This window comes from Antechinus flavipes, chromosome 3 (genome assembly GCF_016432865.1).
Source record: "Antechinus flavipes isolate AdamAnt ecotype Samford, QLD, Australia chromosome 3, AdamAnt_v2, whole genome shotgun sequence".
In the NCBI taxonomy this organism is placed as follows: Eukaryota; Metazoa; Chordata; class Mammalia; order Dasyuromorphia; family Dasyuridae; genus Antechinus; species Antechinus flavipes.
In genome coordinates, this window is record NC_067400.1 from 117,006,204 (window position 1) to 117,034,033 (window position 27,830).

General features: G+C 34.4%; 1 protein-coding gene across 2 annotated transcripts; it reads left to right on the plus strand.

Annotated features, from left to right (window-relative positions):
- Nucleotides 1–287: 287 nt before the first annotated feature.
- BORA (BORA aurora kinase A activator) lies at nt 288–27,825 on the plus strand. 2 transcript variants are annotated; one of them, XM_051983915.1, is made up of 12 exons: nt 288–394; nt 1,348–1,507; nt 3,929–4,035; nt 8,294–8,339; nt 10,215–10,296; nt 15,144–15,209; nt 17,057–17,113; nt 17,444–17,670; nt 20,796–20,949; nt 21,695–22,320; nt 25,481–25,636; nt 27,411–27,825. In XM_051983915.1, the coding sequence occupies exons 2-12, from the start codon at nt 1,352–1,354 to the stop codon at nt 27,456–27,458; spliced, it is 1,725 nt and encodes a 574-aa protein (XP_051839875.1). In that variant the 5' UTR covers nt 288–394; nt 1,348–1,351; the 3' UTR covers nt 27,459–27,825. The 2 variants fall into 2 exon arrangements, with proteins under 2 accessions (XP_051839875.1, XP_051839874.1); XM_051983914.1 differs by having other exon boundaries at nt 289–394; nt 27,408–27,825.
- The last annotated feature ends 5 nt before the right edge of the window (nt 27,826–27,830 follow it).

Consider the following 27,830-nt stretch of genomic DNA (forward strand, 5'->3'; position numbering starts at 1 on the left):
GCAATCAGGCCGTACGTTGTTTCCTCATGCCAAAGGAAGGCTCCGCCCCTCGCGCTGTGTTTCTGCCGCCGTGAGACGCTCCATAAAGTTGCGTTCATTTGAATCCCGGAGCCTCGTTACTATGGGGGCGTGAAGCGCGAAGTTTCCATTCGAATTTCCTACGCGGTTGCTGTCTGATTGGCCAGTTCGAGGACGGTTCGAAGATGCGATTGGCTGAGCTCCCGGAAGCCCCGAGCCCTGGTTGGCCCAAGGCATCTCGGAATCTGGGAGTTAAAGAGTAGCTGCCTGGTGCTGCCCCTGTGGCTGCTGTACCCCGGGGAGAGCCACCTGGATTCTCGATCTCTGCGGATCCCGACCATAAGGATCGTGGCTTCTCATTCACTGCTTTATATAGGTACATGTTTTGGAAGGGGCTTCCTCTTCAATTCCCTAATTGTAACGAGATCGCTTTTCCTTGGGCTCCTTGCTTGCCGGTCTGCCCGCGCCCAATGTGCCTTAGAATAGTAGGGAGAGGGGAGATTTCTCCGTGAACTTCCTCTTTCCGGAAATCTGAGACTGCCTTTGTGGAACTACTAGCGAGGAGCATTTCTCCTTGTGAGCTTCTGGGTATCCGTCCATCGTACCTCCGTCTTGGAGTGGAGGCAACCTTGTGTCTCCTCATGGAAGCGTTGGACACCTTGACCACTTAGGGGAACGTGAGCCTGTGAATGGCCGAGCCCTGACCAAGCATTTTGATTTGAAGTGCTCTGTCGAACCTAATTTGGGATAGAGAGAAAAAGAGGGTGGGGGAAGGGGAGACTGGTACAACTGTCTTTGGACTTTAGGTTGAGAGGGTGTGTTCATTCCCTCTGTTGATAATCTTCACTTTGTCCTGCGACTATCTCGTTGTGTATAATTGTTTGCATATGTTCTCCCCCATTAGACTGAGCTTCAAAGCTAGGACTCTTCTGCTTTTCTCTGTATCATTGCTTAGCCCAGTGCTTGTCCCATAGTAGCTCTAGAATAAAATATTCATTGATTGACAGTAAGGGGGCGCGGGGGGCGGGGTAGGGGGAAAGTAGAGTTTGCTAGAATACCCAGGGATCTTACGGATTCTAGTAAACTGTTAAGTTTAACCTAATTGACTAGACATGTGGCAAAGTTCCTCAGTGGATGGGAAAAGGCTACTTTTTTTTCCCCCACTCTATTTTTTTCACATGACATTTGGCCATCCTTTTGTTTGAAATTACATTTTAAAAAAATTATAGTCATTTCTTCTTATTTTGTAAAGGATTGTCATGAATGCCATCATCAATTTTTTAAAAACTAGAAGCTGATGAACCTGTTATTTTCTTTGTTTTATCACAGTGCTATGGGAGATGTCAAAGAAGCTAAAATGCAAATAACACCGGAAACTCCAGGGAAGATCACTGTACTAAATCCTTTTGAGAGTCCAAGTGATTATTCTAGCCTTCAAGAACAAATCGTTTCCAGTCCTTCTGTTTTTAAATCAACAAAGTCTTCATCAGTAAGAATTGAATCATATAACTTATAAAAATAGATATTCAAATAAAACTGTTTCCTCACTACAGATAATAGCGGACACTTAGTGGTTGTTTATTAAAAATAATCAATGTCTTAGACATATAATGCTTTACAGTTGTAAGCTCTTTGTCTCACAGCAGCCTTGTGTCATCAGCAGTGTATTGTCTCCATTTTACAGATGAATTCATTGAACTTAGATTTGCCTGCAGTCACATTTAGGTCTTTTTTTTTCAAAATCATTTTATATCTAAATCTCTATTGCTTCTTCCCTTATTGGAGTTTGTGAAAAAATATGAAATTATTTACGCTTCCTAGGTTTCTTCAGTTTTATTTATGTGTTATTTTAGTAATATTCAATAAAGCTTTGTGGATGGCATTAAAAAAAATAAAAATTCTTCTTACTTAATCTTTTAACTTGACAAATTTTATCATAAAGTCCTAACCTCACAGATTCCAGAGATAATGCACTAAGGTAGAAACCTTTTAAGTAGTATTGCAATGATTTTCAGCATCCATTATGAAGAAGTTAGTCAACAACAGACTGATCATTGTAGGTATTTCAGAAATATATCTTTTAACCTATCTATGTGCTCTCATCCTGGAAGATTGGACCACGTCCTGTGAATTCTTAATGAGAGCCTATCCAAAGCAATGGGATCCTTCTTCACATCTCTTCAAGGTGGGGTCCATAAAATCAAAGACAAAAGCTATATGGTTAACATTAGTGTGGGTTGCATGTTGAAGTTGGAATCTGGAAAACCTAAGTCAAAACCTGCCTCTGAAACCTCTTATCTTTTTTCCATAGTTAAGCCATTAACCACTTCATTTTCCTCTTGCCTCATGAGGTTGTTGTGAGAATTGAAATAATCTATATAAATTGCATTGCAAACTTTAAAGCATTATATAAATGTCAATTTTTAGGGGAGGCAGCATGGTATAGGGGATGGAGTATTGGATTTGGACTCAGGGAAACTTAAGTTTAAATACTGTTCAATAACATTTAATGGTTATGTATGTGTTCTTGGGAAAGTCACATTGTCCTAAGATTTGTTTCTTCAGCTTTAAGGAGGGGTGTATAATACATAGAATAACTATCTCACCTTATCCTGGAGCTCTAATTTGATAATATGTAAAGTGCTTTACAAAATATTTTTTAAAAAAAAATTAAAATATTATACAAAGTTTTAATTATTGTTATTCTTTTTTGCTACATGATTTTTCCTATTTTTCCTCTAATTCATTTCACTGATATTTTTAATATCTCTTCCTTGCAACTCTATTCATATATTTTATTTTACTTGATTTTACCATTGAGGAACCTGAGTGGTACCGAGAAGTTACTGGATTTGTTTAAAATTACATAACTAATATGGGCACGTTCTCAGAATGTGCACAGTGGATAGCATACCAGGCTTGCAGTCAGAAAGACCTGAATTCAAATCTAGGATCAGGCACTTAATAACTGTGTGATCTCTTAACAAATCTGTTAACTTTGCCTTAGTTCCTTATCTGTAAAATTAGCTGGAGAAGTAAATGGCAAAAATACTCCAGTATCTTTGCCAAGAAAACTCCAAACAGTGTTGTGAAGACACAAATGTGACTGACAATGACTGAAAATAACTGAAAAAACTGCATATAACTTTTTATTATAAACTCATAGAACATAGCAGAGATTGAACCAATTTCTTCTGATTCTAATTCCAGTGGTATTTTCATCACATCCACAGTTTTTTCTTAGGATATTTCTTTATTAGGAAAGGTCAATCCTGATATTTCCACAAATCCATTAGATTGTGAGCTTCTTCAGGGCAGAAACTGTCTTTTTGCCCTTCTTTTGTATCCCTAGCACTTAGCACAATTCTTGGATATATCAAACATTTAAATTCTTATTTACTGACTAGCTGCCATTAATTTCCTCATAATCAACACTGTGAGGTGTTTGATTACTATTTAAAACAAATTTAATCAGTTTGTCTATGTTAAATCATCTTTTGTTCCTAATTTTATTGGTTTTTATCCTAATTTGGGAAAGGCAAGATATAGTGTATGTTAAAGAAATTTAGGAAAACCTGTGTTCAGTCCTGCCTGAGGCATTACTAACCATGGGCTCATGTTTTAACCTTTCAGTGCCCCAGCCAAATGGTTCATCTAGGTTCATGAAGAGAGTTTCCATGCCAGGGATTCCCTTTTCTGATCAAATCATAAGTCTTGCCCTTTTGGCTCCCCCTGTGTCCTTTTAAAGAAAACCCTAATTTTAATGTGTCAAGAATATTGTGCTAAATATTGGCTGCTCTTAGTCTTGAAGGTGACTTTTATTCATTTTTTGATAGAATAATAAACATTGTACAGCTCACTGTTTTATTCATAAATGTTCTCTCTCTCTCTATCTCTTTTTTTGGTTAAGACTCCAGGGAAATTTAGATGGTCTATTGATCAACTTGCAGTCATAAATCCTGTGGAAATAGACCCAGAAGACATTCATCGTCAAGCTTTATATTTAAGTCATTCTGGGTAAGTTTTCCAATACTTGCCTTGAAGTGTAACAACCTGCTCTTGAAAAGTAGTGGAAAGTGAAACCTTTGAATTGCTATAAAGGCAGCAATATGGAGTAATTTGTGCACATTCACTATACCATATAGAGATGTATTACTGGAATGATTCACTTTTAGAGGGCAGAGATTGTTTCAATTATGAATGGACATCCTTCCCCATGATGATAAACTTAGTCTTGCAGATTTTTAAGTCAGTTGATTTTTCCTAGTTGTATGAAGGATATTGTGAAGGGAATTTTTAAAACACATCTGATTAAGATATATTGGTTTTAGGGGATACGTATGCTATTTTTCACAATGTGTGGGAAGCAGAAGACTGGTTTGACTCTTCCCCATAAAATGAGAAATAGGAAACAAACACCTTAGGAACTTCCTGCAGAGTATAAAAACTTTGATATGAGGGGAGTTGTTTACCCCAAATGAAAATCTTTATCTACATATGTAGATAGTGTGATATAGAGAAAAGTGTACTGAGGTGGCTTGAGGAAACCTAGATTTTCATCTTGGTTTGATGTTACTATGTAAGCATAGGTAAATCCCATTAAGTCTCAGTTTCCTTATCTTTAAAATAGAAATAATATTTGCACTATATCATAGGATTGTTGTAAAGAAAGGACTTTGCAAATGTTAAAATATTATAAATAGAAAGTGTTTTATGTAGATTTTTTTTTTTTTTTACACATAATTTTGTTCTATTGTGCTATAGTAAGCTACTATCTCTCTTCACCGAGGCTAACCCTTGTCATGGAAAGCAACCAGATTTTCTGACTTTTAGCCTTTCCCAAGAAGGCAGTGAGGGAGACAGGTCATTTTTTCAATTATGGATTGAGACTTAAGATAGACATACTTATGAATTATTCTAATGGGTTGCAAGTATCTGTGGAATTGAAGTGGGTTGAAAAGGCTGGAGAAGAATCAGTGTCCAGATAGATGAGAAGAAGCTTTGGCTGTCCCAGATACAATGTCTCAAACTCACAAAGAATTAAATGCAAAATAGTATCTAAGAAGGAGATAATATAGAGTACTATATAAAAATAATATACATTTTCCAAGAATGGCTTAAGCCGACATGGGAGAGAAGTTCAGAGTAGAAGATCAAATACAGAAATTAGTCAGTAGTCAGATCTTGCTGTTTCTACTTCCACATAATCTCTCAAATACAATCACTTCTATAATACTAGCCTCGTCTATCTTAGTAATCTGTGCTTATCACCTCTCAACTAGATTCCTAATTGGTTTCCTTGCCTTATACAGCTCCATTCTCCATCTACTTCTTGCTTCTATTTTGGCTAGAAAGTAATTCTACCTCACACCTACCTAATACTGTTTTCATCTAAAGTCATCACAAGTCAGCTCAGTTATCACCTATCATGCCTTTTTATAATCTTCATTAATTGCTAGTTTCCTTCCTTAAAAATCTTGTAAGTCTTCAGTTTATCCTGTATGTGTGGGGGGGGGGGGGGAGGGAGAGGGATGGAGGGAGATATGGGAAGGTCTCATCTGATTGAGAATTGAAATCTTGAGTGATTTCATATTTGTCTTTGGATAATGGTAGGTATTGTTTTCCTTTTTGGCTAGAGAGGTAGGGTAATGAACTCCATCTGGGTCATTGCTACTAAAGACTCACAGGTGTTAACTGTTTTCATTTCCATTTTTATTAAGCAGTGCTCTTCAGAGTGCCAAATTTCATGATGCTCCAACAGCCCTTCTTTTCTGATTCTAGACTACTAGTGGCACTGATGAACATATAACACAAAGATCTTGAAAGAATTAAATCATATACAGTTTAAAAGGTAATGGAAAGACTTAGTGGTTGTGAACAATTAGCAGCATATCCCTGATGACTATTGGCTTTCAAAAAGTAAAATGAAATTGGTTGACAAGCTTTGTTGTTAATGTTCTGTGATTTCAGTCATTGTCAGATATCCTACTCTTCAAAATCCCATTTGGAGATTTTTTGGCAAAGATAGTGGAGTGACTTGCCATTTCTTTCTCCAGCTTATTTTACAGATAAGGAAACTGAGGGAAACAAACAATGAAATCACTCCATCCTCAATCAGATGAGACTCTTCCCCTACCCCACCACAATAAATTGAAGAAACACAGTTTTTTGATGGAGCTCTGTTTTTTAAACTATCCCCTTCCCTCTTAGCCCATTGTACTTGGTTTTTGTTACAACTACTGAGTTTACCCTCTCTGAGATCAATGATGATCTCATTATCCTATCTAATGCCTTTTTTTTTTAAAATCTTTGTCTACATTCTCTGTAGTTTTTGTCATTTTTTACTTTTTCCTGTTAGATATTAAGATATTCATTTTCTCCTAATTTTAGTGATGCTATACTTTCCTGGTTCTTGCAACTCTGACCAGTCCTCTGATGTCATCAGTGACTTTTCATCTATTTTTTTGACTCTTTAATATGGGTATTTCTCAAGAGTTTCTATTCTCTCTCCTTTGGCTTTCTCAAAGAATTGCAGATTTGGAAGAGACCTCAGTGATCACCTAGTTCCACTTGTACCTGAACAAGAATTCTCTTTAACATAACTGACAGTAGTGATTGAACCTTTCCCTAGAGTTCCATTGAGAAAATCTAACTCCTTCTTAGGTCAGTTGCTAGGTAAGGCTGAGAGACTTTTTTGTGCAACTCTGTCTCTATTAAGTCCAATTCACATGCAAATCAACACTGTATAATGTCATTGATACTCTTCAAAAACAAGAAACTTTTACTTAACCAGTCTCAGATCATTCTGAGCTTTAAAACTTATTTTTTTAAATGAAGGAGAAGAAATTATGAAGTTGATCTTCAAGTACTTGGCATTAGGAAGATAACCAGAATAAATTTGGGCAATGAAATTTTGAGAGACATGAAGTTAAAAATAAGCTGAGTTGAAAAAAGAAGAGGAAAGGAAGGGCTAACTCAAACTGAAGTAGGAACAAGAGAAGGAAGATCCAAGCCAAAGAAGAAAGAGAGCTAACATTGATGAATAAAGAATCAGAGTGAGAAGAAGCTCCATTCATAGGTTTTATCCCATCAGATCTTTTATTTATGAAGTCAACTTTAACTCCTTGTTTTATGATCTCTAGTATCTTATTAGTATCTTATTAGACATTCTTTGTGCATTTGTGAGATGTCTGAGATCATGGATTTGATTGCTAGCTACTTTTTTTGAATTCTGTGCCCTATAAGTTTTTTAATTAAGCCCTTTTCTGAAATAGTCTCCTTTCTGTTACTTAGTTCCATTTGTTCAGGGGTTTCCTTTTTCTTTTTTCTATCACATGTTTTCATCCTCCTGATATCATTCATGATTCCTTTCAATCTCTTTGTTTTCGCATTGAGGTCGTCTTGCTTTTCTTTTTCATTCTTCCTGATTACATAGAATGTGAAAAGATATCTGTTGATTTGTTGAGCTTTTGAATCTTTTCTTGTCTTCATGCTTAGCAATGCCTTGTCTTTTCTACTTACTATAGATGTCATGGCCTCTGGTGGAGGGATTGGTTATTATTTCCACTTAGTGCATACATAAAATGTTCTGTACACATTGGGAGCTTAACATCTATTTATTATAATTTTTTTATGTGTCTTTAAGTCAATTGCCCCAGCCATTGGGACATGTTTAACCATTACTTAAGAGCTGCCATAATCACACACACACACACACACACACACACATGTTTATTTTAGTAGTTGTTTGTTGTTGGTTTTATATAACATATTGAAGGTGAAGAAAGAATAGGAATAAATGTTCACTTTTTATACCTAAGTTCACTTCATAATTGTAAATTTTAGTTGATATTTAGAACTTGCAAGAGACACAGTATAATTGATCATGTGAGAGAAGTTATTGAAATTTGTATATTGAAAAATGAAGAAGGAATTTAGATGGTTATTTTGTTTTCTGTAACATTTCACTTATTAGCATTGAAGAGGACACTTTGTTCACATGAATTTATATGTTAAGAAATTATTGTATAAATAAAAAACTCTTTGAGAAGAAATTGTTCTAATTCTATATTTTAATAAAAGGAGGCAAACACTGAGCAGTAAGACACTAATACTTTAAAGTACACACATTAGTCAAGATGCTAGTTTTTTGGTAAAATGAATCTTAAAATTTCACTTTTTTGCATTCAATAAAATTGCTACTTTGATAAGAGTTTTTAAAAATCTCCAACTAGATGAAGTAATGGCATGGTTATTTCTTCTTTGCCTTATATAGAATAGATAAAGATGTGGAAGACAAAAGACAAAAAGCGATTGAAGAGGTAACTAAAATTGTTTCTGACCATCAAGTTGGATAAACTTTTGTTCTCTTTTAATGTATTTACATAGTACATCAGGGAAACGTGCAGTTTAATTACTAGCTCTGTCATTATTTCTTTTGACTTTCTCCTTTTTCTACTTTCGTTTCCCTTTTACAATAAACATATCCCAAAATTATTTTCCCCTTTAAAGTACCTAAGAATACACTAGTATCTAGCCAATTTTTTTAAAACACCAGAGAAAACAAAAACATTCTGATAATTACATATTTAATTTCCTATAAACATAAAATCTGTTATTTCATATGATTTTCTAGTTAGTTCCTTGTCTAAAGACATCCAGGTCCTCTTGTATTTAAAAGTATTTCTTTTTTTAGAGAATCTTTATGTAAAAGATCGAATATTCTTTGTTGTTCTTTTCCTTTTCTTTTTTCCCCCCTGAGGCAATTGGGGTTAAGTGACTTGCACAGGGTCACACAGCTAGAAAGTGTCTGAGGTCAGATTTGAATTCAGGTCCTCCTGACTTCAGGGCTGGTGCTCTATCCACTGTGCCATCTAGCTATCCTCCTTTCCTTTTAAAAAGGTCTTATACACATGCACATGCGCACACATGCACATGTATGTGTGCTTGCACACATTTTAAAATTTTAAGATATTCTTTATCAACATATTTGTCTCCCATAATTTTTGCCATTTGGCTATTAAAATTTTTGACTGTACATGTTCAGAAATAAATATTCTTATGACTTCATATACTTAAACAGATGCTTTCCTTTGTTTTTCAGATAAAATTTATATTTAAAATCTCATAGGGCTGTCATGTGTATTTTCTAAGCACTGTCATCTGCTTCCTTTATATATTTAAACCCTATGAGAAACGTTTGCCCTTCATATATATATCAGTCATATTTAACTCTTGTTTTAGAAATGTGCATTTTAGAAACTTTTACATACTTTTTAACATGTTAGTAATCAATGGTTTGAGAGAAGAAATAATTCTTAAAATGTTCGTTTTTAATTATTTACTAAAAATCAACTGTGCCGTCGAAAGTATTTTTGATTGCAATGTATATATGTATTTCTTTCTAAAATTCCATGCTATCTTACTTTATTTTAAAGTGGAAGCTTAGAAGGTAAAACCTGGAAAAATGAAGGATAGGCAAAAGATCAGAGTTAAATATCTGAGTTGAATGATCCATTAAATCTCTTGAATTATCCTGAAAACCAAAAAAGTAGGATAAAATATGTCTGCTGCTGTGGACTGATTTTATTCCAGTCTCAAAATAGAAATTGAAACTTCCTGCCTTTGTTGTCAATTCCATATTTTATTGTGTTTCCTTAATTAAATAGAATAATCAAACATTAATTTTACTTAAAAAGACATGATTTGCATCAGGATCAGATATTCTTTATCAAATGAGTTTGTAGATAAAAATACAGATAGCTAATAGGTAAAGCATTTATTAAATGCTTACTACATGCCAGGCACTATACACATTTTAGTGAATCCTTAGTATCTTTTTTGCATTTGCAATTGGCATTTTAACCATAAAGATTTGTTTACATCAATTTTATTGGTATTCAGTTTCTGACAGTATCTATCTTTGTGTATTTATTTATTTGCAATCTGAATGGCTTCTTTAAGATAACAGATTATTTTAAAATTAGATGAATCAGTAGCATTCAGAGAAATTCATTTGATGTTCTTTTTCAGTTTTAGGGTTTTTTTTTAGCAGGTTAGATATATGTTCTAATTAATACATATTAATATACATATTTGCATGCACAAAAAACATTTGTAAACTGTTACATGGTGATCAATGCATAAAATTACATTTTGTAAAGAACTGGTATTTAAAAGTTTTTCATTTCTTACAGTTTTTTACTAAAGGTGTCATTGTACCCTCTCCTTGGACTGATCATGAAGGAAAACAAGTTTCACAATGTCATTCCAGTAAATGTGAGTCTTTTGAAAATATTCAGAAAATTATTATTTAAAACTTAAATGCATTAAAACTTAAATGTTTATATCTTCCTTAGAGCATACACATTAACTTTCTCAGAAATTGAGCCTTTCAAAATATAGCTTATATAGTTCTTCCTGAAGTGTGGGATATTTAGTGGGATGTTCTAGAAATGCTTACATTTTGTAAAGTTTGTCATCTTTCTGAGGCACACCATCATCTCTTGTCTGGCATATGGTAGAAGTTTTCTATCTGATCTGATTGATTCTCAAGTCTTTCTCCTTTCCAGTCTTTGTTGCTGTCAAATTCATTTTCCTACAGCACAAATTTACCCTGTTACTCTATTGTTTAAGAAGCTCCAATGATTTTTTCTTGCCTCTAGGATAAAATGGAAGACCTTCATAATCTAGCTCAAACTTACCTTTCAGTATCTCATTACTCTCCTTTCTGGTCTAGCTGAACTGGCCTTCTTATGGAAGTTGTCCTTATACAACATTGTACCTCTCTTTTTGTGCTTTTACATAGATTGTCCATTACTCATTGTCATCTCCAGAATGTTCTCTTTAATTAGCTCTACCTCTTGGAACCTCTGGCTTCCTTCAAATATTAGCTCATCTTTTTGCCTTCAAACATTCTCTTCTGATTCTTAATACAATAGTACTTCCTTCTTCAATCACTTTGTATTTATTTCATATATTTTTATATCATTCTTTTAACAAAATATTTGATAAAGTTTCATATTCTATTCTTAAGGAAAAGGTATGTTTTCAATGTATTTATGTTTATTCCAATATAGGGCAAGATTACTGTCTTGCAGTTAGATGGATTTGGAAATGGCTAAATGATTGGCTTGAGAGTTGTCAAAAATGACTCAATAGCTGGTCTAAAAGTTGATGAGAATGGCTCATTGTCTACTTGCAGGAAGTCTCTAGTGGAGGCATCTGCTTGGCATCCTTGTTATTGAAGGTTTTAAATAAAGGCAGAGGTATTAAACATATGAGCTTTAGTTTAACACCCTCTGCTAGAAAACTTTCAGGACTTTGATTGGCCGGGGGACCTAACGCCTCAAGACAGCTGATGTAATGTCTCCCACAACCAGGAGGCTCTGCTCTCTCCAGGTGTTCTGTGCCTGGTTAGTAGACTCAAGTTGGATTAACTCAGGCAAGGGAATATATTCAGTTAGGCCAATTCAAGATGTCCTCAGTGCCAATCTTTGTGCATATCTTTTCCTCTGCTGTGGCTAAGTAAATTTTGTAAATTGTTGAGTCACCTAAATTCATTTTGTTCCAAGATTGAACCTAAACTAATAAGGTCCAAGTCAGACCTAACCCCTATCCCAGAACATGGGGGGGTTTGCTGACTATAGGCTCAATATGAGTCATCATTGGGAAGTAGCAACCAAAGAAATCACTTATTTGGGAATGCATAAAGAGATTTTGGCTCCTAGAAATAAGGAGGTAATATTCTGTCTTGATCCAGAAGTATGTTCAATTCTGAACATGTCATTTGCTTTCCAGAGGAATGTGAAAAACTGAGTGTGACCTGTGACAATTGATTGAACTGGAGTTGGTAGCATGGAGAAGACTCAAAAGGGACATGAAAGCTGCCTTCAAATATTTGAAGAGTTATTATGTGGAAAAGGAATTTGACTTGTGCTTTTTGGTCTCAGAGGGCAGAAGCAGATAGAATAGAGAGAAGTTACAAAAGGATACATATAAGTTTATACAGGGAAAAAAAAAAAAACCCTTCCTAACAAAGCAGTTCTTGGTTTGATTGGTCATTAAAAGTCTTCAAACTGAGGCTCTTTGGCCATGTATCAAATATCTGTCATTCCCCTCCCCTGCTCCTTCCTTTTTCCTGAGTGTTGTAGTAAGGATTTCTTTTGGGTATGAATTGCTCCTTTCAATCTTCAAATTTTGTGATTTGATTTTTATTCTTAGTAGCTAGATGGGCCTGAAAAGACTCGTCTTTTTGAGTTTAAACGTGACCTCAGCCATTTACAAGCTCTGTGACCTTGGGCAAGTCAGGCAATTTTGCCTCAGTTTCCTCATCTGTAAAATGAGCTGGAAAAGGAAATGGCAAATCACTCTAGTATCTCTGCCAAGAAAATCCCAAATGAGGTCATGAAAAGATCAGATGCAACTGAACAACAACAATTAACAAAAATTTACTTTTCTGCAAACATGATCTTCCCTCAGTAGAATGTAAGTTCCAGTGATTCTGATTTTTATATCTGTGTCTTCAGCACCTCATATAATGACTGGCACATAGTTGGCATTTAATAAATGTTTGCTTATTCATTAAATCAAAATAATAAATGTACATTATTACCTTTCTCTTCTAGATTATGATCCTGTTCCTCCAGGTTTTTAAACTAAATTTCTCTAGTTCCTTTACCATTTATAGAAATGGTTATAAAACATTAAGCACTTATGTGTAAAGTACTCCAAAATGTACTGAGGGCTACAAATAGAACAGCAGGACAGTCTCAAGGAGTGCAATTCATTAGCTGCAAGTCAGATAAGAAATTCTTAATATGCTTAAGATACAAAGCAGATGTCAGTGCTTCTTTAATCTTAATTCTTTTAAGGTTCTATAAATGACATGATTTCTAGCTCCTGGTCACCTTCCTCCGATACATGGTACCTTGTTAGTGGCCCTCTGAAAATGTTACTCAGAATAGAAAACAATATTCCAGATGGTTTCTGGCTTAGCTAGAGAAAAGTGCAATTGTGAATTTCCTTATGCTAATATAAGGATCATTGGGACTTCCATTCTACTGAGGGAGTATCATACTTAATAAGATGCATATTCCTTTATAAATAAGTAAATATAGAGACACAAGAATTAAACAACTAATTTTTTTGTCATTTAAGTTTATTGCATGTCAGTATTTTTATGATGTCATTTGTCTTGGATATGAAATTTTTTATGTTTTCTTTTTTTTCCCTTGCACTTAAACTAAATACTGGATGTACATGCTTGGCAGATAACTTAGGACAATTTAGTTTTCCATTATTATCAAATGACTTCTGAAAACTTAGGAATGCTTCAGTTCCTGTTAAGATGAAACTAATTCTTGTTTTAGATAATAAAGTATTGAGATTATTGCTCTTGGATTTAAATAGATAAGTCTCTTGAATTCTTATCACTAAAATTTCTCCCAGTATCCCTCTGCTTCCCAGAGAGCTATCTCATATCACAATTTTTTTAAAAAGGAAAAAAAAGAACACAAGAAAAAAATGAGGTGAGGATCCCATTGAAGTTGGTAAGGAAAAATTGATGTATTAGGAAGTTATGATTAGATAGAATTCCAGTTCTCGAACCTAGAAGTAGAACACTTGTAGCTAATAGTAAGGTTCAGGGATTGACTATTCCTATGTTTGACTAAAGTAGAATATAAATATAGATCATAGGATTTAAGGAAATATAGGAACTAGAAGGTTTGAGTATCTAATGAAGTATCATTATGAATGTTGTAGTCTCCTAGGGCAAGGTCAGAAATTTGGAAAGAGAAAACAGTGATCTATGGGATAGAAGTTGAGAAAGATAAATGACTTGTTGGCCATAATTCAGTTAATTGAGCAGCCATCTAGATCTATATTGATTAGTGAAATTTTTTTTTTGATTGATAAATTTTGATAGAATGAAATTCAAAAGCTAAGAGATTGCTGGGTGGAAAGAATCTGAAAATAGCAATAAAAAAACCAGAATATTTTGATGCCTCTTCCATTACCTGAGGAGAGTGGGGTATAACAGAAGGTATAGTCATTGAAGGAGAAGATGATTAGTGTTATCTGAATGAAAGTGGATAGAAGGAATGAGAGGAAGAAGTATAAAATAAAATGAAATATTGAACAGGAATTTATTCCAGTTGACAGAGTTGGTGTGGGAAATAAGAATTTGAGAAATACTGGTTTCAGCTGAAGGAATAAAGTTGAAAGGGATGGGGATGATAGGCTTAGTAGTTTACCCTTGACAGACTCTTGAATCCCACAAAAGGTAGGAATTCACTAGCCTTAGGGGTTTCTAAAACCCCTAAATGATCTCCAACATATATTTCCTTGGGGTCTAGGCAAGGAGTATTCTGCTGACCAGGTAGATAGTTTTGGGAATGGGGAAGGTCTTTGCCCTGTAGGTAGAGCTAGGCTTTGCCTTGCTGCCTACACTATTTGTGGTCAAGGCTGATCTGCAGAGAATGGAGATTCTTTGCTTTCTTCTCTGATATTTTCGTGGTCTAACATGGCCACCTTGAGAAATCTATTTCACCTTGTTTATGCACACTTTTATATAGGTGTCTGAAAATATTAGTTTTATACTATTCTACTTTTCACTGTTTTTTTCTATTACTGGTCTTTATTGTCTTTTTTTGTAGTGTATTTGGACAGTTTTCACTTTTTACCATTGTTTTCAGCTTAACTCTTTCTATGGCCACATGAGCCTGGAAAATACTAGTTTCAATAAATTAATGTATAGATAAAGTCATAAGAGACAGTAAGTATTATGTTGCATTCTTGATATTTTGAGATTGATATTATAGAAGAGAACCATGCCATCCTCAAATACACTTTGGTCTGTCTGAACTTGATAGCTCTTATGTCCTTTACAGTATAGTAATTTTTATAACTATCTTATGTTTCATATTTAGCTTATTGGCTAGAGAAGTAGTCTAAATATGCCAAAATGTATACATACATATTTTATATGTATAATTTTATTCATTTTTTATTTTTAACAAATGTTATTTATAGAAAATGCACGTGACATTACTTTCTTTGAAAAGACCAAGCCTCAAAATTTAAAATGTTAAACTGAGTATTTTTCAATTTTAAATTTTTTACAGGTATAGATATAGACAATGTATCTCCAATTGGAAGAGAATTGACCCTACCTTCTGGAAAAAACAATGGTATATGTAACTATTATCTAAAATAAAAACAATATAAGTAATAACATGTTATTTAAAAACCATGCATTTTAATGCCTATTTAAATTTTACCTGCGATTTATTATAAATTATCTAACCATTAAGTAATGTGACTCTTCTTAAGTAGAATTTATACACCTGAATGAGTGTTATTCTATTCAAAGTGGTCACTTTGGAAGAATGTATGTTGCCATTGCTTAAAATGTTTTTGGAATTACTGCCTTCTGAATCTGAAGCACACTTATTTAAATCTTCTTAATAGTAGTTAATGTTTTAATTTTTTCTTTTGAAATAACAAATTATTATTTGAATTCATATCTGGTAAATAAGATATATACATTTTGATTTGAAAAATAATTATATGGATAAAGAATATTCACTTTGTTGCAAAAATAAATGGTTGAGTCCAGTTTAGGAGCATTTCAAGAAAAAGTTTCATTATTTTATAGTCACAGTATAAATTCTGGATCTTATTCTTCAGGAATATATTTGAATTTGCAAATTGATCTCGCACTTAAGAAATTTACAGCTGTTATTGGAAGCTCTTTTCTCCATAAGTTTTCCATAAATCTCTCACTACTAGAATCTTTTGCCTTATCTTAATCTTTATCTTAATCCTAGTCTTAATCCTGGTCTTCTTTCTCTGGTTTTCTTCTTTTTGCCTAATTTTATTTTATGTTTTTTGCTGAGTCTGTTGAGTTCAAGTGATTTGCCTCCGGTCACACAGTTAGGAAGTGTTAAGTATCTGAGGGCGATTTGAACTCAGTTCCTCCTAACTTCAGAACTGGTGCTCTATCCACTGTACCACTTAGCTGCCTCTCTTTGCCTACTTTTAGCAAGGAATATTTAATCCAGAAAAGAAGAGGGAAGTAATTATATAATGGTAATAACAACAAGAATGATATTTAACAAATATTTTTATAATGACCTTATGTATCAGGCAGTATGCTAAAAGCTTTACAGATATCATATTTGTTTAATAATAGCAACTACCAGAAGTACTACAGATTCATCCACAAAATGAAGGTTGTAAAGTTCGTTCATTGCAGGCAGTCTAGGAGATAATCTCAGAGTGAACATTTATCAAGTGTTTACTATGTGTCAGGCACTGTGCTAAACACTGGGGATACAGAATAAGGCAAAAACATTGCATTCAAGGAACTCAGTTTCATGAGGAAGACATCACTTAATTAGAAGGTGAAAAGGGAATGGGAAGAGGTTACAAGGCACAGGGATAAAATGAAATAATGCAGCTGGGATAGAAAATGATCTGAGGAAATTTAAGTTTCTGAGTTGATTTCATCTTGAAGAATGATATTTGTTGATAAAGACCAAGAAAATAAGTCAAAGATCTTGAAGGAGCCCTCCAGTATCCATCTTCCATCCTTTTTAATCAGCTCTAACTTGACTTTTTACTTCCATCTTTTTTATGTACACTTGTGAACAGCCTAAGTGTTCAAGATAAGATATAAAGTGAAAGGCCTGAACAAAGGGCATTAGCCAATTAAATACTTATTTAATAGTCTCTCCTGAGAACCAAATTTTAATTTGAAATGAAGGAGATTGTCTTGAGATCCTTCTGCTGGCTAGATGCCCTCAGGACACCAGGTAGTTCTTTGCTATGGAGAGCAATGGCACACCATTGAGCCTTCAAAAATTTAGTTCAACAGGAAAGTCTAGAACCCTGCCATTGGAATTGTGGAACTCTGTACAGGATATAGTAGTTCCTAGAATAATGTTTCTTTTGGAAAATCTCTACTAAGGAGACTACTGCACTTGTAGATATGGTTATGTTACTAACTCTTCTAATTGTTATTCATCTTTTGCAGTTGCTTGTCAGACTTTGTTGTCTCTCCCTGTGGATTTTAATTTAGAAAAACTTTTGGGTGAGTATTATATTTATTTAGATTTTCATTTTAGGTGTTAAGATTGTTATTTATTATTTGCTCTTTTATAAGTTAGAGAATATTGTGTTTTTAAATACCTCCTTTCAGAGGGGGAAAGTTTTCCTGAAATTTCTGCACTTTCCCTAAAATCACCTGAATACTTTCCCAATAAGCTTTATCAAACTGCCACAGGCTGAAACCCATAATTTTAATAAAGAAAAAATTTGCCTGACAGTACTGTTTTATTCATATTAAACAAAACTCTCTCCTAAAAACCTTGCCCTTTAATTTTCAAACCTAATGGCTTAATCATCTGTTAAATTAATGTAGGGGAATATTTCAGAGCAGATGAATTTGCAGACCAATCTCAAGAAAACCTCAGTTCCTCATCTCTAAGAAGAAAATTGTTTTTAGATGGAAATGGAAGTATGTCTGACTCCTTATCTCCAACTTCTCCCAAGAGTCCATATAGTAATGCTCCAGCATCGCTTGAAGTTCTGTATTCAATAGATTTATCCCCAGTTAGGTGTAGGAGCCCTGTGGAAACACCAAGTTCGGTAAGTACTTACCTGATGTTCTTCCTTCTTTTCTTTCATGAGGCAGTCACACAACTACTAAGTGTCAAATGTCTGGGGTCGGATTTGAACTCCGGTCCTCCTGACTCCAGGACCAATGCTCTACCCACTGCACCACCTGGCTGCCCTAACTAATGCTTTTTTACTAATTTCTTACAGAATATAGTATCATCTTCATGTATCATAACACATTAAAAATTTTTTTTTATCAACTTTGATATAAGTTGATTCATTTACTAAACAAGGATCTATTAATTATCTGTTATCTGCTAGTGTGCTAGGCTCTGGGGATGTAAACATAAAAATGCTGTCATCAAAGAAAATCACATTCTGTTGGTGGGAATGTCTCATGACATAATTGGGAACTTCCCAATAAATGCTCTCCTACAAAGTAAATTTCCCCCCAAAATTAAATAAAACCTCTGAGTGGTGGGACTGTGACAGATACTACCCTTACCACCAGTTTTGTAGTTTATTGATTAGCTTTTATTGACATTGTCTAGTTATTATATGAGAGGTAGTAGGCACATGTTTTAGGTTAGGGGGTGGAAAGCTAGGCTTGGAATCCATAACTGCCACCCAATCAAAATCCTTGACTGTAAACCTCCAGGTTAAATATATGCGATCCTTTTAAATATTTCCATATTTGAATGATCATACTTCTGATCTCTGCATCCCCCACAAATGCACTCCTGCCATGCTCATAAACCTCTGAAGTTCCCTCGTCTATGCATAATCTACTAGCATTCTATCATCCCTCTGCCTTCTAGTAACAAACCCTACTCTCCACACATGCCTTACTCCCCAGAGATTTACAGCTCATTTCTTACTTCTGCACTGTCCTCTTCTTGAGGTCTCTTTCCACTTACATCATCGATTATGTTCTGCCAGACCTCGGCTTAGATCATTCCCATCATCCCTTGCCTTTGTTCCTACATACCTGCATCAGAAGGAAGTTGGAGGTGGTCATACAACCATCTTGACTTAGTGCACTTCACATTTATGTTACATAATTTGCCACTATGCAATCTTTTTATACCTCCCTAATTAACACACTATCCCCCTTACCATGGCAGGTCTTCCAAACTTTTTTATGCCTCCTCAGACTTCCCATGATAATTGGCTTCTTCTCCTACTACCTTCTCATCTCAATTTTTGTCTCATTTTGCAAGAAAAAAAATGCCAAAGTCTTTCCCAGGAGCCCTCTTTTCTTCTCTTTCCTTATCTCATCCCTACATGCCTCCAGTTACTTTCCTCCTTGAACTCTGTCTCACATAAGATGGCCAGTTCTCCTTACCAAAGCCAACACTTTCACTTGAACCAGCAATCAATTCCATCTTATCTCTTCCTTTAGATTGCCTTTTTTATCATTTGATTCTCACATATATTTAATTTCGTTCTGTCTACTAGCTCCTTTTGCACTGCCTACAAATATACCTCATTAGGAAAAAAAAATCGCTTGATCAGTTTTTCCCTGTTACCATATATTCCTGCCTTTTGTAGCTAAACTTGAAGAGGCTATCTATAGTAGGCACTTCGCTTCCTCTCATCTTGTTAACTCTATAATCTGGCAGTCTGATCATTCACCAAAACTGGTCTCTTCAAAGTTACCAGTGTCTTAATTGACCAATCCAATGGCTTTTTTCTTAATCCTTTTCGACCTCTTTACAGCCTTTGCCATTGTCCAATTAATTTCCTGATATCCTTGATACTCTCGTCTCCCTGATTCTCATGACACTGTCCTTTCTTGGCTTTCCTACTTATGTCTGCTTCTTCTTGGCCTTCTTGGATCTTTAAGCAAGTCATGCCCACTAACTGTGGGTATTCCTCAGAGTTCTCTCCTGGGTTGAGTTCTCCCTCCATCCTACTTTTAAAGTAGAATGCTTTCATCAGCTCCTAAGGATTCAATTACTACATCTATGCTCATGATTTATAAATCTGTTTATCTAGTTCTATTTCTGGTTCTTCAGTCTAATGTATCTGACTCTCTTTCAGAACATTTCAATTTAGATGTTCTGTAGACATATATACAAAATTGAATTCATCTTTGCTCTTAAATCCTTCCTTTCGGACTTCTCTGTTATTTTCTAGAGCTCCACTATTTTCTTAGTCCCCATGCTCAGAAGACAGGTTCATCTTTGCTTTCTCATGCTATCCTTCTTGTATCCAGTCTGATAAGCTGAGGCTTGTCATTTTTATTTTTGTGACACTTCTTGAATACAGCCACTTCTTTGCTCTGATACTTCTACCATCCTGGTACTAAGTTTCCTCATCTCACACCTCAACAGTTTTAATAGCCTGATTTTCCTAAGCACAGGATTGATCATGTACCCTCTCTCTCACACATACTCCAATTCAGTAAACTTCCAGAATCATATATAAAAATATGTCTGGTATTCAAAATCCTTCAGAATTTATCCCCTTCCCCCTACATTTCCCAGCCTCTTACTTTACTATCCTGTGCTCTTCAGTACAGCAACATTGGCCTCTTTGCTGTCTCTTAAACATGACATTCCCATCTATTGACATTTTCAGTGTATGTCCATATGCTTGGAATGTGCTTTCTCATTTCTGTTTCCTGGCTTTCTTTAGGTTCACCAAAAATTCCATCTCCTTCAGGAAGACTTTCTCACTCTTAATTCTAGTATTTTCCCCCATTAGTTTGTTCATATTTTTCTCTTCTATATATTATTATAGCTCTGCAAGGGCTGGAACTGTTTTGTTGTTGTTTTTTTTTTTTTTTTTGCCTTTCTTTGTATTTCCAGTGTTTAGTACAGTGCCTAGCATATTATAAGTATCTAATACATGTTCATTGACTGATGATTCCAATATTCAACTCTATGAGGCTTAATTACCTTATTCTTCCTCCTTTCCTCCATCCGCAGGTTATAATACATTTTGTCCCAAAAGGATTTTGTATTTATTTTGTCTTTATTTCTATACATGTGTCTATCCTAATAGATTGTAAACTTTGTCAAGGCAGGAACTGTTCCATTGTTTTCTTTGTACCCCAAATGCTTACTGCTTAATGGATGCATATTAGTTGACTGATAAGTAACATCTTTCCTATTTATATGTGTGTACATATATAATTTTTTTTCCCATAGGGCCAGTTTTCCTCCAGTCCTATTCGGGGAGGTACAAGAAAATATAGCTTGGAAAGCATAACAAGTCCCTCATTTCCACAGCACCCCCCTACAACTATTGCTTCACCAGCATTCTCTCCAATTGCTTTTCAGATAGGAAAAACACCACTCTCTGGTATGTCCGGTAGGGTTTTATGTGTTTTGTCTTTTTTTCTTTAATCGATCCTAGGGTTCTTGAAGACTGTATAATGGAATGCAAGATTTAGCCCAGGACTTAGCAAGCTGGATAGGCTTTCATTATATTTCTAATGACAGAAGGCCAACCTAGAAAGTTTAGAGAGACTCATTACTAGAATCTTGATCATGAATTATTTTGGCCACAACAGTTAATGAAGATCAGTAAAGCATTAAAAGGTTAGACCTATGTGAGATTAGGATGTTTCCATACTATTGATGTTACAGATATTTTGAAACATGGAAATATAAAATTTGCATTTGCTAGAAATCAAATTGAAGTTATATCAGTATATTTCTATGGGTATACTATAAGCTCTTAATTTTTAAAAATCTGAAATTAGTTTAAAAAATATTTAGTGAAGTTTTGTTTTGAATGTAATTTTATTCATGTAGCACAGTTCACATTTTCAAAAGAAAATCAACAAGAAGTATTTTGGTTGGGATTAAATTGCAAAGGAGTATGTAGGATTATTATTATTAAACAATGCCTTCCCTGAAATTTTATACCTCTTGTATTAAGTGGTCAAAAAAATTTATTTTTTGCATAAAATTATTTTAATTGCAGGAAGCTAGTTTTCCTTAAATAAAAGTTCTTAATGACTAAGAATTTGAACTGGTATCCTAAATATGTAAGTAAAAAATAAATGTTCTAAACTTATTTTTATTTTTTTCCCCATCTTTAGAACCAAGAAAATTCACCTTTCGTTCTCCTGAAATACCATCTGCTTCAAATTCTAATGGTATTACCAATTCCTGTGCCAGAAGTCCTTATATAGATGGCTGCTCTCCAATTAAAAATTGGTCTCCTATGAGACTTGGGACGTGTAAAGCAGGTACTCAGTACCGTACTTCACTCATTCGGATACCTTTTACTCTTGAGCATCATAATGAAGAAGAAGAAGAAGAAGAAGAAGAAGAAAAAGAAAATGCTCCTCCTAAAGATGCCTCTTTACCACCAATGGATACTGCTGGAGTACATCTGCGACAGTTGGATGGAGATGCTTTTGCACATGGCACACATTTAGTTGTGGCTACCATGTCTATTACAAAAGATCAGTCCAATGCTTGTGAGAAAGAATTGGCATTGTTGCAAGACACTGAAGGTGAAAAGGAGAATAGCTCTGTAGATATGGTTGATCCTGTAGAGATAGCAGATGAGAATATTTGGGTTAAGGATACAGTTGGTAATGGGAGTTTACCAATGACTGGATATATGACAGGTATTGCTTTCAGTATTGAAAGCTCTCATATGTGCATGTCACCTCTGGCAGAAAGCAGTGTCATTCCTTGTGAAAGCAGTAGCATTCAGGTAAGACATTAGAAATCATTTCAACTTATTTGTTGGTATTCTCTTTTGCCTTCATTTAAGGCATCAACCATATATTATTATTCTACTTTTCTGTGAATTTAGTTGGAAAGAAAACAATTTTAATATTGGCACTATGACATTACAAACTCAAAATATTCCCAAATATTTTGAAACAAAGAATGTGCATGTATTCTGTTTCTTTGTGAGCTATACTTGGTATCTTACTGATACTGTTTTAGTTCTCCAAGGTGTGCCCATAGGACTATGAACAGCTTGGTTAGGATATCTCCCCATCCCCCCCATGTCCCTCCCCCCCCCCCCAATATAAAACTGACTTTTTCCTGTTACCAGTCCATGCTGTTTTAAGTAGTATACAAAGTTATTCATGAAAATAGGCACTCGAGTGACATGCCCTGAATGCTTTACAGAAATGACCTATAGGGCAAGCAGAATCATTATTGCTGCATATTCTGACCTATTTTCTTGTCTGGTCTCCATTAGATTAAAAACCCATTGGAAAAAAAGAATTAGGTTTGGAATCTGGCTATGAATATCAACTCTGCCCTTACCATCCTAAGAGTCACTTGATTTCTCCTGGTCAACTCTTTTAAGTTTTTAAAATAAGTGGTTTCCACTGTATGAAATTTATATCATGAATTGGTAACTTTATAAAAGGTTTTTTTTTTTTTTATTTCACTTTAATCACTGGGTAAACACTATTGAAAATTCATACTTCACAAGCAGCTTATTACAGTGGAAGAGGTGCCAGATGGGCATTGCTACATATTGGGTGTTGAATCCCTAAAAACTTAGGGACCTTGAGAAAATTCTTAAACCTTTTTGGACTTGAATTTTTTTCATTTGTAAAAAGAGGAATTTGGAATAGATGATGGCAAAGCTTCCATTTTCTTTAAGATCTTGATATATTTACTGTCTGTGGCAATCTGAAGTAAGTTATTCCATTTCACAACCCTTTAATAACATTATTATACAAAGAATCTGTAATTTGATCAGTGGGATACTCTCCATTAAGGGAAATACAAGTTTGTCTAAAGCTTATGGAGCTTCCTGACACCAGAAGCATAGACAAGGGGCCTAGGTTTATAGATTAATAAATATTCAGGGTAGGATTTGAACTCATTTCGTACTGACTTCAAACCCAGAATTCTGTCCAGTTATGCCTTTCTACATTTATAATAGCATGAGGACTACTGTAATAAAGTAAATGTTGTCATGTTTCAAGTTAGATTATAAAACACTACCAGAAGGATTGTTTTTTTTTTTTTTTTAATCTTAGAATTTTTTTTTATTATTAATATTAGGCTAAAGGAAAGGTAGGTCAGGAAAGAAATTGAGATGCTTTGTCTCGAGACTACTTTCAAAGTTCCAAGCAACCTCTTAGGATGCATCTTTCTCTCATATGACTCTAGCCCCAAGGAAATGCAATTTCCGATATGGTATTTTTGTTTTAATACTTATCTTAAGAAATAAAATTATTCACTTCTGATATAGGGGAAAAATCAGTTAACTGCGTTCTGAAATGAAGATTAAAAAGAACAAATTCTTTTCTTGCAGAATGAATCTTTAGCTTCCTAGACGCATTAAACAGATATGGTGTATTTGAAAAACACTGGACTATGCTCGAGAACTGTCAGAGCTATCTTATTCTAGCCCATTTCATAATCTGTAAAAATGGCAACCTTGAGATGCCCTCTTTAAATCCCCTCTGGCTCTTAACATTCTATAATCTATAAACTATGATCTAAAGCACCAGGAAAATGTGATTTTGTTTTATACATAACAGCTTCTCAGGAACACATCTGTTCCTTAATTTAAAGATAGATCTTTGCGGTAGATTTCTCTCAAGATACTTCCCCTGAGTTGCAGTTGTGTTTACTTTCCAGTAACTACCATCCTTCTTGTTTTGAAATTATGGTTGATACTCATAATAACGATAACAATATTCATTTTCACCACAATACATTTGAATAAGACAAATATTGGGCAGTGGTGGTAACCATTCAGCAAATTCAACTAAACTTATTCAGTTTTAAAAAGATCTAAGATTTTCAGCTTTTATGATCTTTTTAAAAAAAATAATAATGAACTATTTAGTGAAAATTAGTAGTTTAACTGAAGTGTAAACAACTTTCCACGTAGCCAACCTCTGGTCAAAAAGAAAGTTTTTTTTGCGGGGTAGTAGGGGGAGCGGCATGGAATTTAGGATCCTGTTGAACACTTTTTTAGAGATAATTTTTCAAAGATTCAACACTTTCAAAGGTTCAGTACCTTAATTTAGGTTGTTCCTCATTGTTTCTGTTGTTTCTGGTGCCATTTATTTGTGAAACAAGAATAGATTTTCATCTTGCTTCTGTGTCCTATGTAGTTTTATTCCAGATTGGAAAACCTGGCAGTCGAGTGGCATTCACTTTAATCAAAATTCACTATACCCTTATAGTATAGGGTATATATATCTCACTTAATAGTCAAGTGATTGATTTTTATTCATTTATTGATCTATAAGGAGCTCTATGTGAGAAAACTCACTACTAGGACACAATAAGCAACTACTCTTCATCACCCCAATGATTTATTTGTAGTTAAATGAATTGCCAAGGGTCACATAAGCAGTATCAGGGATGGGAATTTGAACCTAGGTCACTTCCAAATCTTGGGTCAGCACTTTGTCCACTATATCCTCTTATTATAAAGAAATAACTTTTCTTGATTAGGATATCTGTAAATTATATTGTAAAAGATTTCACTTTCATTTTTAACAATGGCAGCATTTTGGGCCTAAATGTATATACCCTCAAATGTGATGGTTTTGAAGAGAACCAAGGTCATTCAAGGGTATATTCTGATAGATTTGTTTTAAAGTATCAAATAGGATTGCAAGTCATGCATATTTTATTCATTCTAACATAATTTAATGGCACATTACATAGTATTGATATGTAATACCAATATACTGATAATATATGAAATTAGCTTATAGATTGTATCTTAGATTTTAAGCATTTAATTTAAGGTTCCTTAAAAATGAAACTTTAAATACCTTTAAGATTCTTCAAAATTATGTATGTTGCTCTGTTCATATAAAAAGTCTAGTATTTGAAATTTAATTCTTAGCTGATTTTTCTTTTTACATTCTTCTCAGGTGGATAGTGGCTATAATACACAGACTTGTGGGAGCAGTATTATTGATACAATTGGAATAGGAACAGAGAGCTACTGTAGAGAAAATGATGTACCATCCTTTGAAGTTCAGCACAAATCTCAAGTCTCAAGTCAAATCTCAAATCTTGAAGCAAAGGTATGGAATGCTTTTGGAGGGAAAAACTATGGAGTAGTACTTAGAGCATTTGATTTTTCCTTTATTATGAAGTTCTTTAACCTCAACAAGACCTATATGATGCCAATTAACATTATCAACTATTTATTCTAGGTCTAATATCAGTAGGAACTTAAGGCATTTTTTTTTTATGAATACATATTACAAAACAAAGACTTTATTTACATGTAGATTTTCATGCCTCCAAGGCTGGAAGGAAGTGTGTCAGTGTATGTGTGTGGGGGGTGTACGTTTATCAATAAATACCTGAAGAAACAGGAAGGGGAGGAGGGGGCTGAATAAAACAGAGCCATTAAAAGATGGGAAGTAACAGGACTCCCAACAGCTCCTAAAGCCTTCCTCAAGCTTGAGACCAGTTTGGCCCCCAGGAGCCAAATTGCCAAGCAACCTCTTGCATAACGCAAGCTTTAAAGAGGCATTGGCCAGACTGGAGCCAAAAATCACTGAGGACACCTCAATTACAGTAAAATTTTATTTACAAATATGCAATCATTAGCACCTTGGTATAGAGCTAGATTTGACTTGTGGGAAAGTGTGAAATGACAAAAAGTTTAGAAACACTTAAAAGTTAAATCATCAGGCTGAGTAGGGAATGGGAAGCCTTTTCTAAGGATGTAGTGGCCAAATAGCATAGTGAGTTTTCTGTGTCTGATTTTCTGGTACATTTCTAGTATGTCTGAAATAACCCAATCATAAGACTATTGTTCATGTATATTCTATAAAGGAGCTAGGAGAATCTAAATGTAACTAATTAGATTTAAAACAGTAATAGCAAGGGTTTTATTTGCTTATTATTGAGATAGCTGTGGTATTTTAGAATGAATAGCATTTAGAATAGCTGTCTCTCCTTATGTGTGGAAAAAAAATAGAGGTGACCTAGACAGTATGTCTAGGGAAATTGTAAAGATACCTTTGTTAGTGGCCCATTCTTACTGAAAGCTCAGGCGCTTACATAGAGCCAATCTCAGCATGCCACTTAACTTTTCTTAGCATCTATAAAATGATGTTAATGAGTATTTGATCTTGCTTTTTAGTGTTATGGGGAAAAATGCTTTCTAAGTCTTAAAACCTTGTGGACTTTTATTTTAACAACCTGAATCTGTTTTGACATCATTTTTTTGTCATTTCTGTTTAATTTTATATTTCCATGTGGAAATTTTAATTAGTAGCCAAGAGATTCTAACTCACATTGCAAACTAACTCATTAACTCATTAGGGTATATAATAACTATTAGAAAATTTATCTACTGCTGGACCATTTTTTAAAATTACCTTTTTAAGGTAATATTTTCTCATTAAAGTTGACATTAGCTGCTTTCTCACTGATTTTTGCATGTGTGGATTAAGACTTTCTGAAATAAACTTTAATTCTTACTAATAGTCATCTTAATTCAATCACAAAGAGATAAATTGTTTCCACTGCTCTATGTAATTAAGTGAAATAGATTGACTAGCAATTTATATGGTTTTCATATAAACTTTTCAAAGTGTTTTACATATATTAACTAATTTTACCCTCACAGCAGTGGTAAAGTAGGTGCTATTATCATTTTGAAGATGAAGAAACTGAAGCAGATAGAGGTAAAGTGACTTGCCTAGGATCCTAGTGCTAATGTTTGATTCCCCAAAAGAAATCTTACTGCTTTATCATCAAATAGATTTATCACTTATCAAAGTGTCCTCTCTTTTTTTTTACTTTGTTATCAAAGTGTCCTCTCTCTTTTTTAATTAGCAGGAACATACAACACAAGGATATTGGAGGAAAACAACACATCCTTCATAGAAATGTGTGTCTCAGAACTGTAAGACCATCACTGAATGACTAATTGCAGTATTCTGTGCACAGGCTCAATAATGTGATTATGATTGGGAGAAAATTGCCTTGACTACGTATTGAACTATTTTTTCATTCCCTTCCCAATGTGAAAGTTGGCACTGAAAATCAAATGCCCAAGTTGATGTTTACAAGGAAAAGGGCAGAAAAGCTCCTTAAACTTCACCAAATCACAGAAGTAGACATTTATTTTTATCATTAAATCTTCATAATTACCTCAAGTGACTTGATCATAACTAAATTTTTTTTGTTACATGTAACATGATGATGACTTTTTTCTGATGTAGGGAATTAATAAATTGTCTTATTTTTCACATTTCT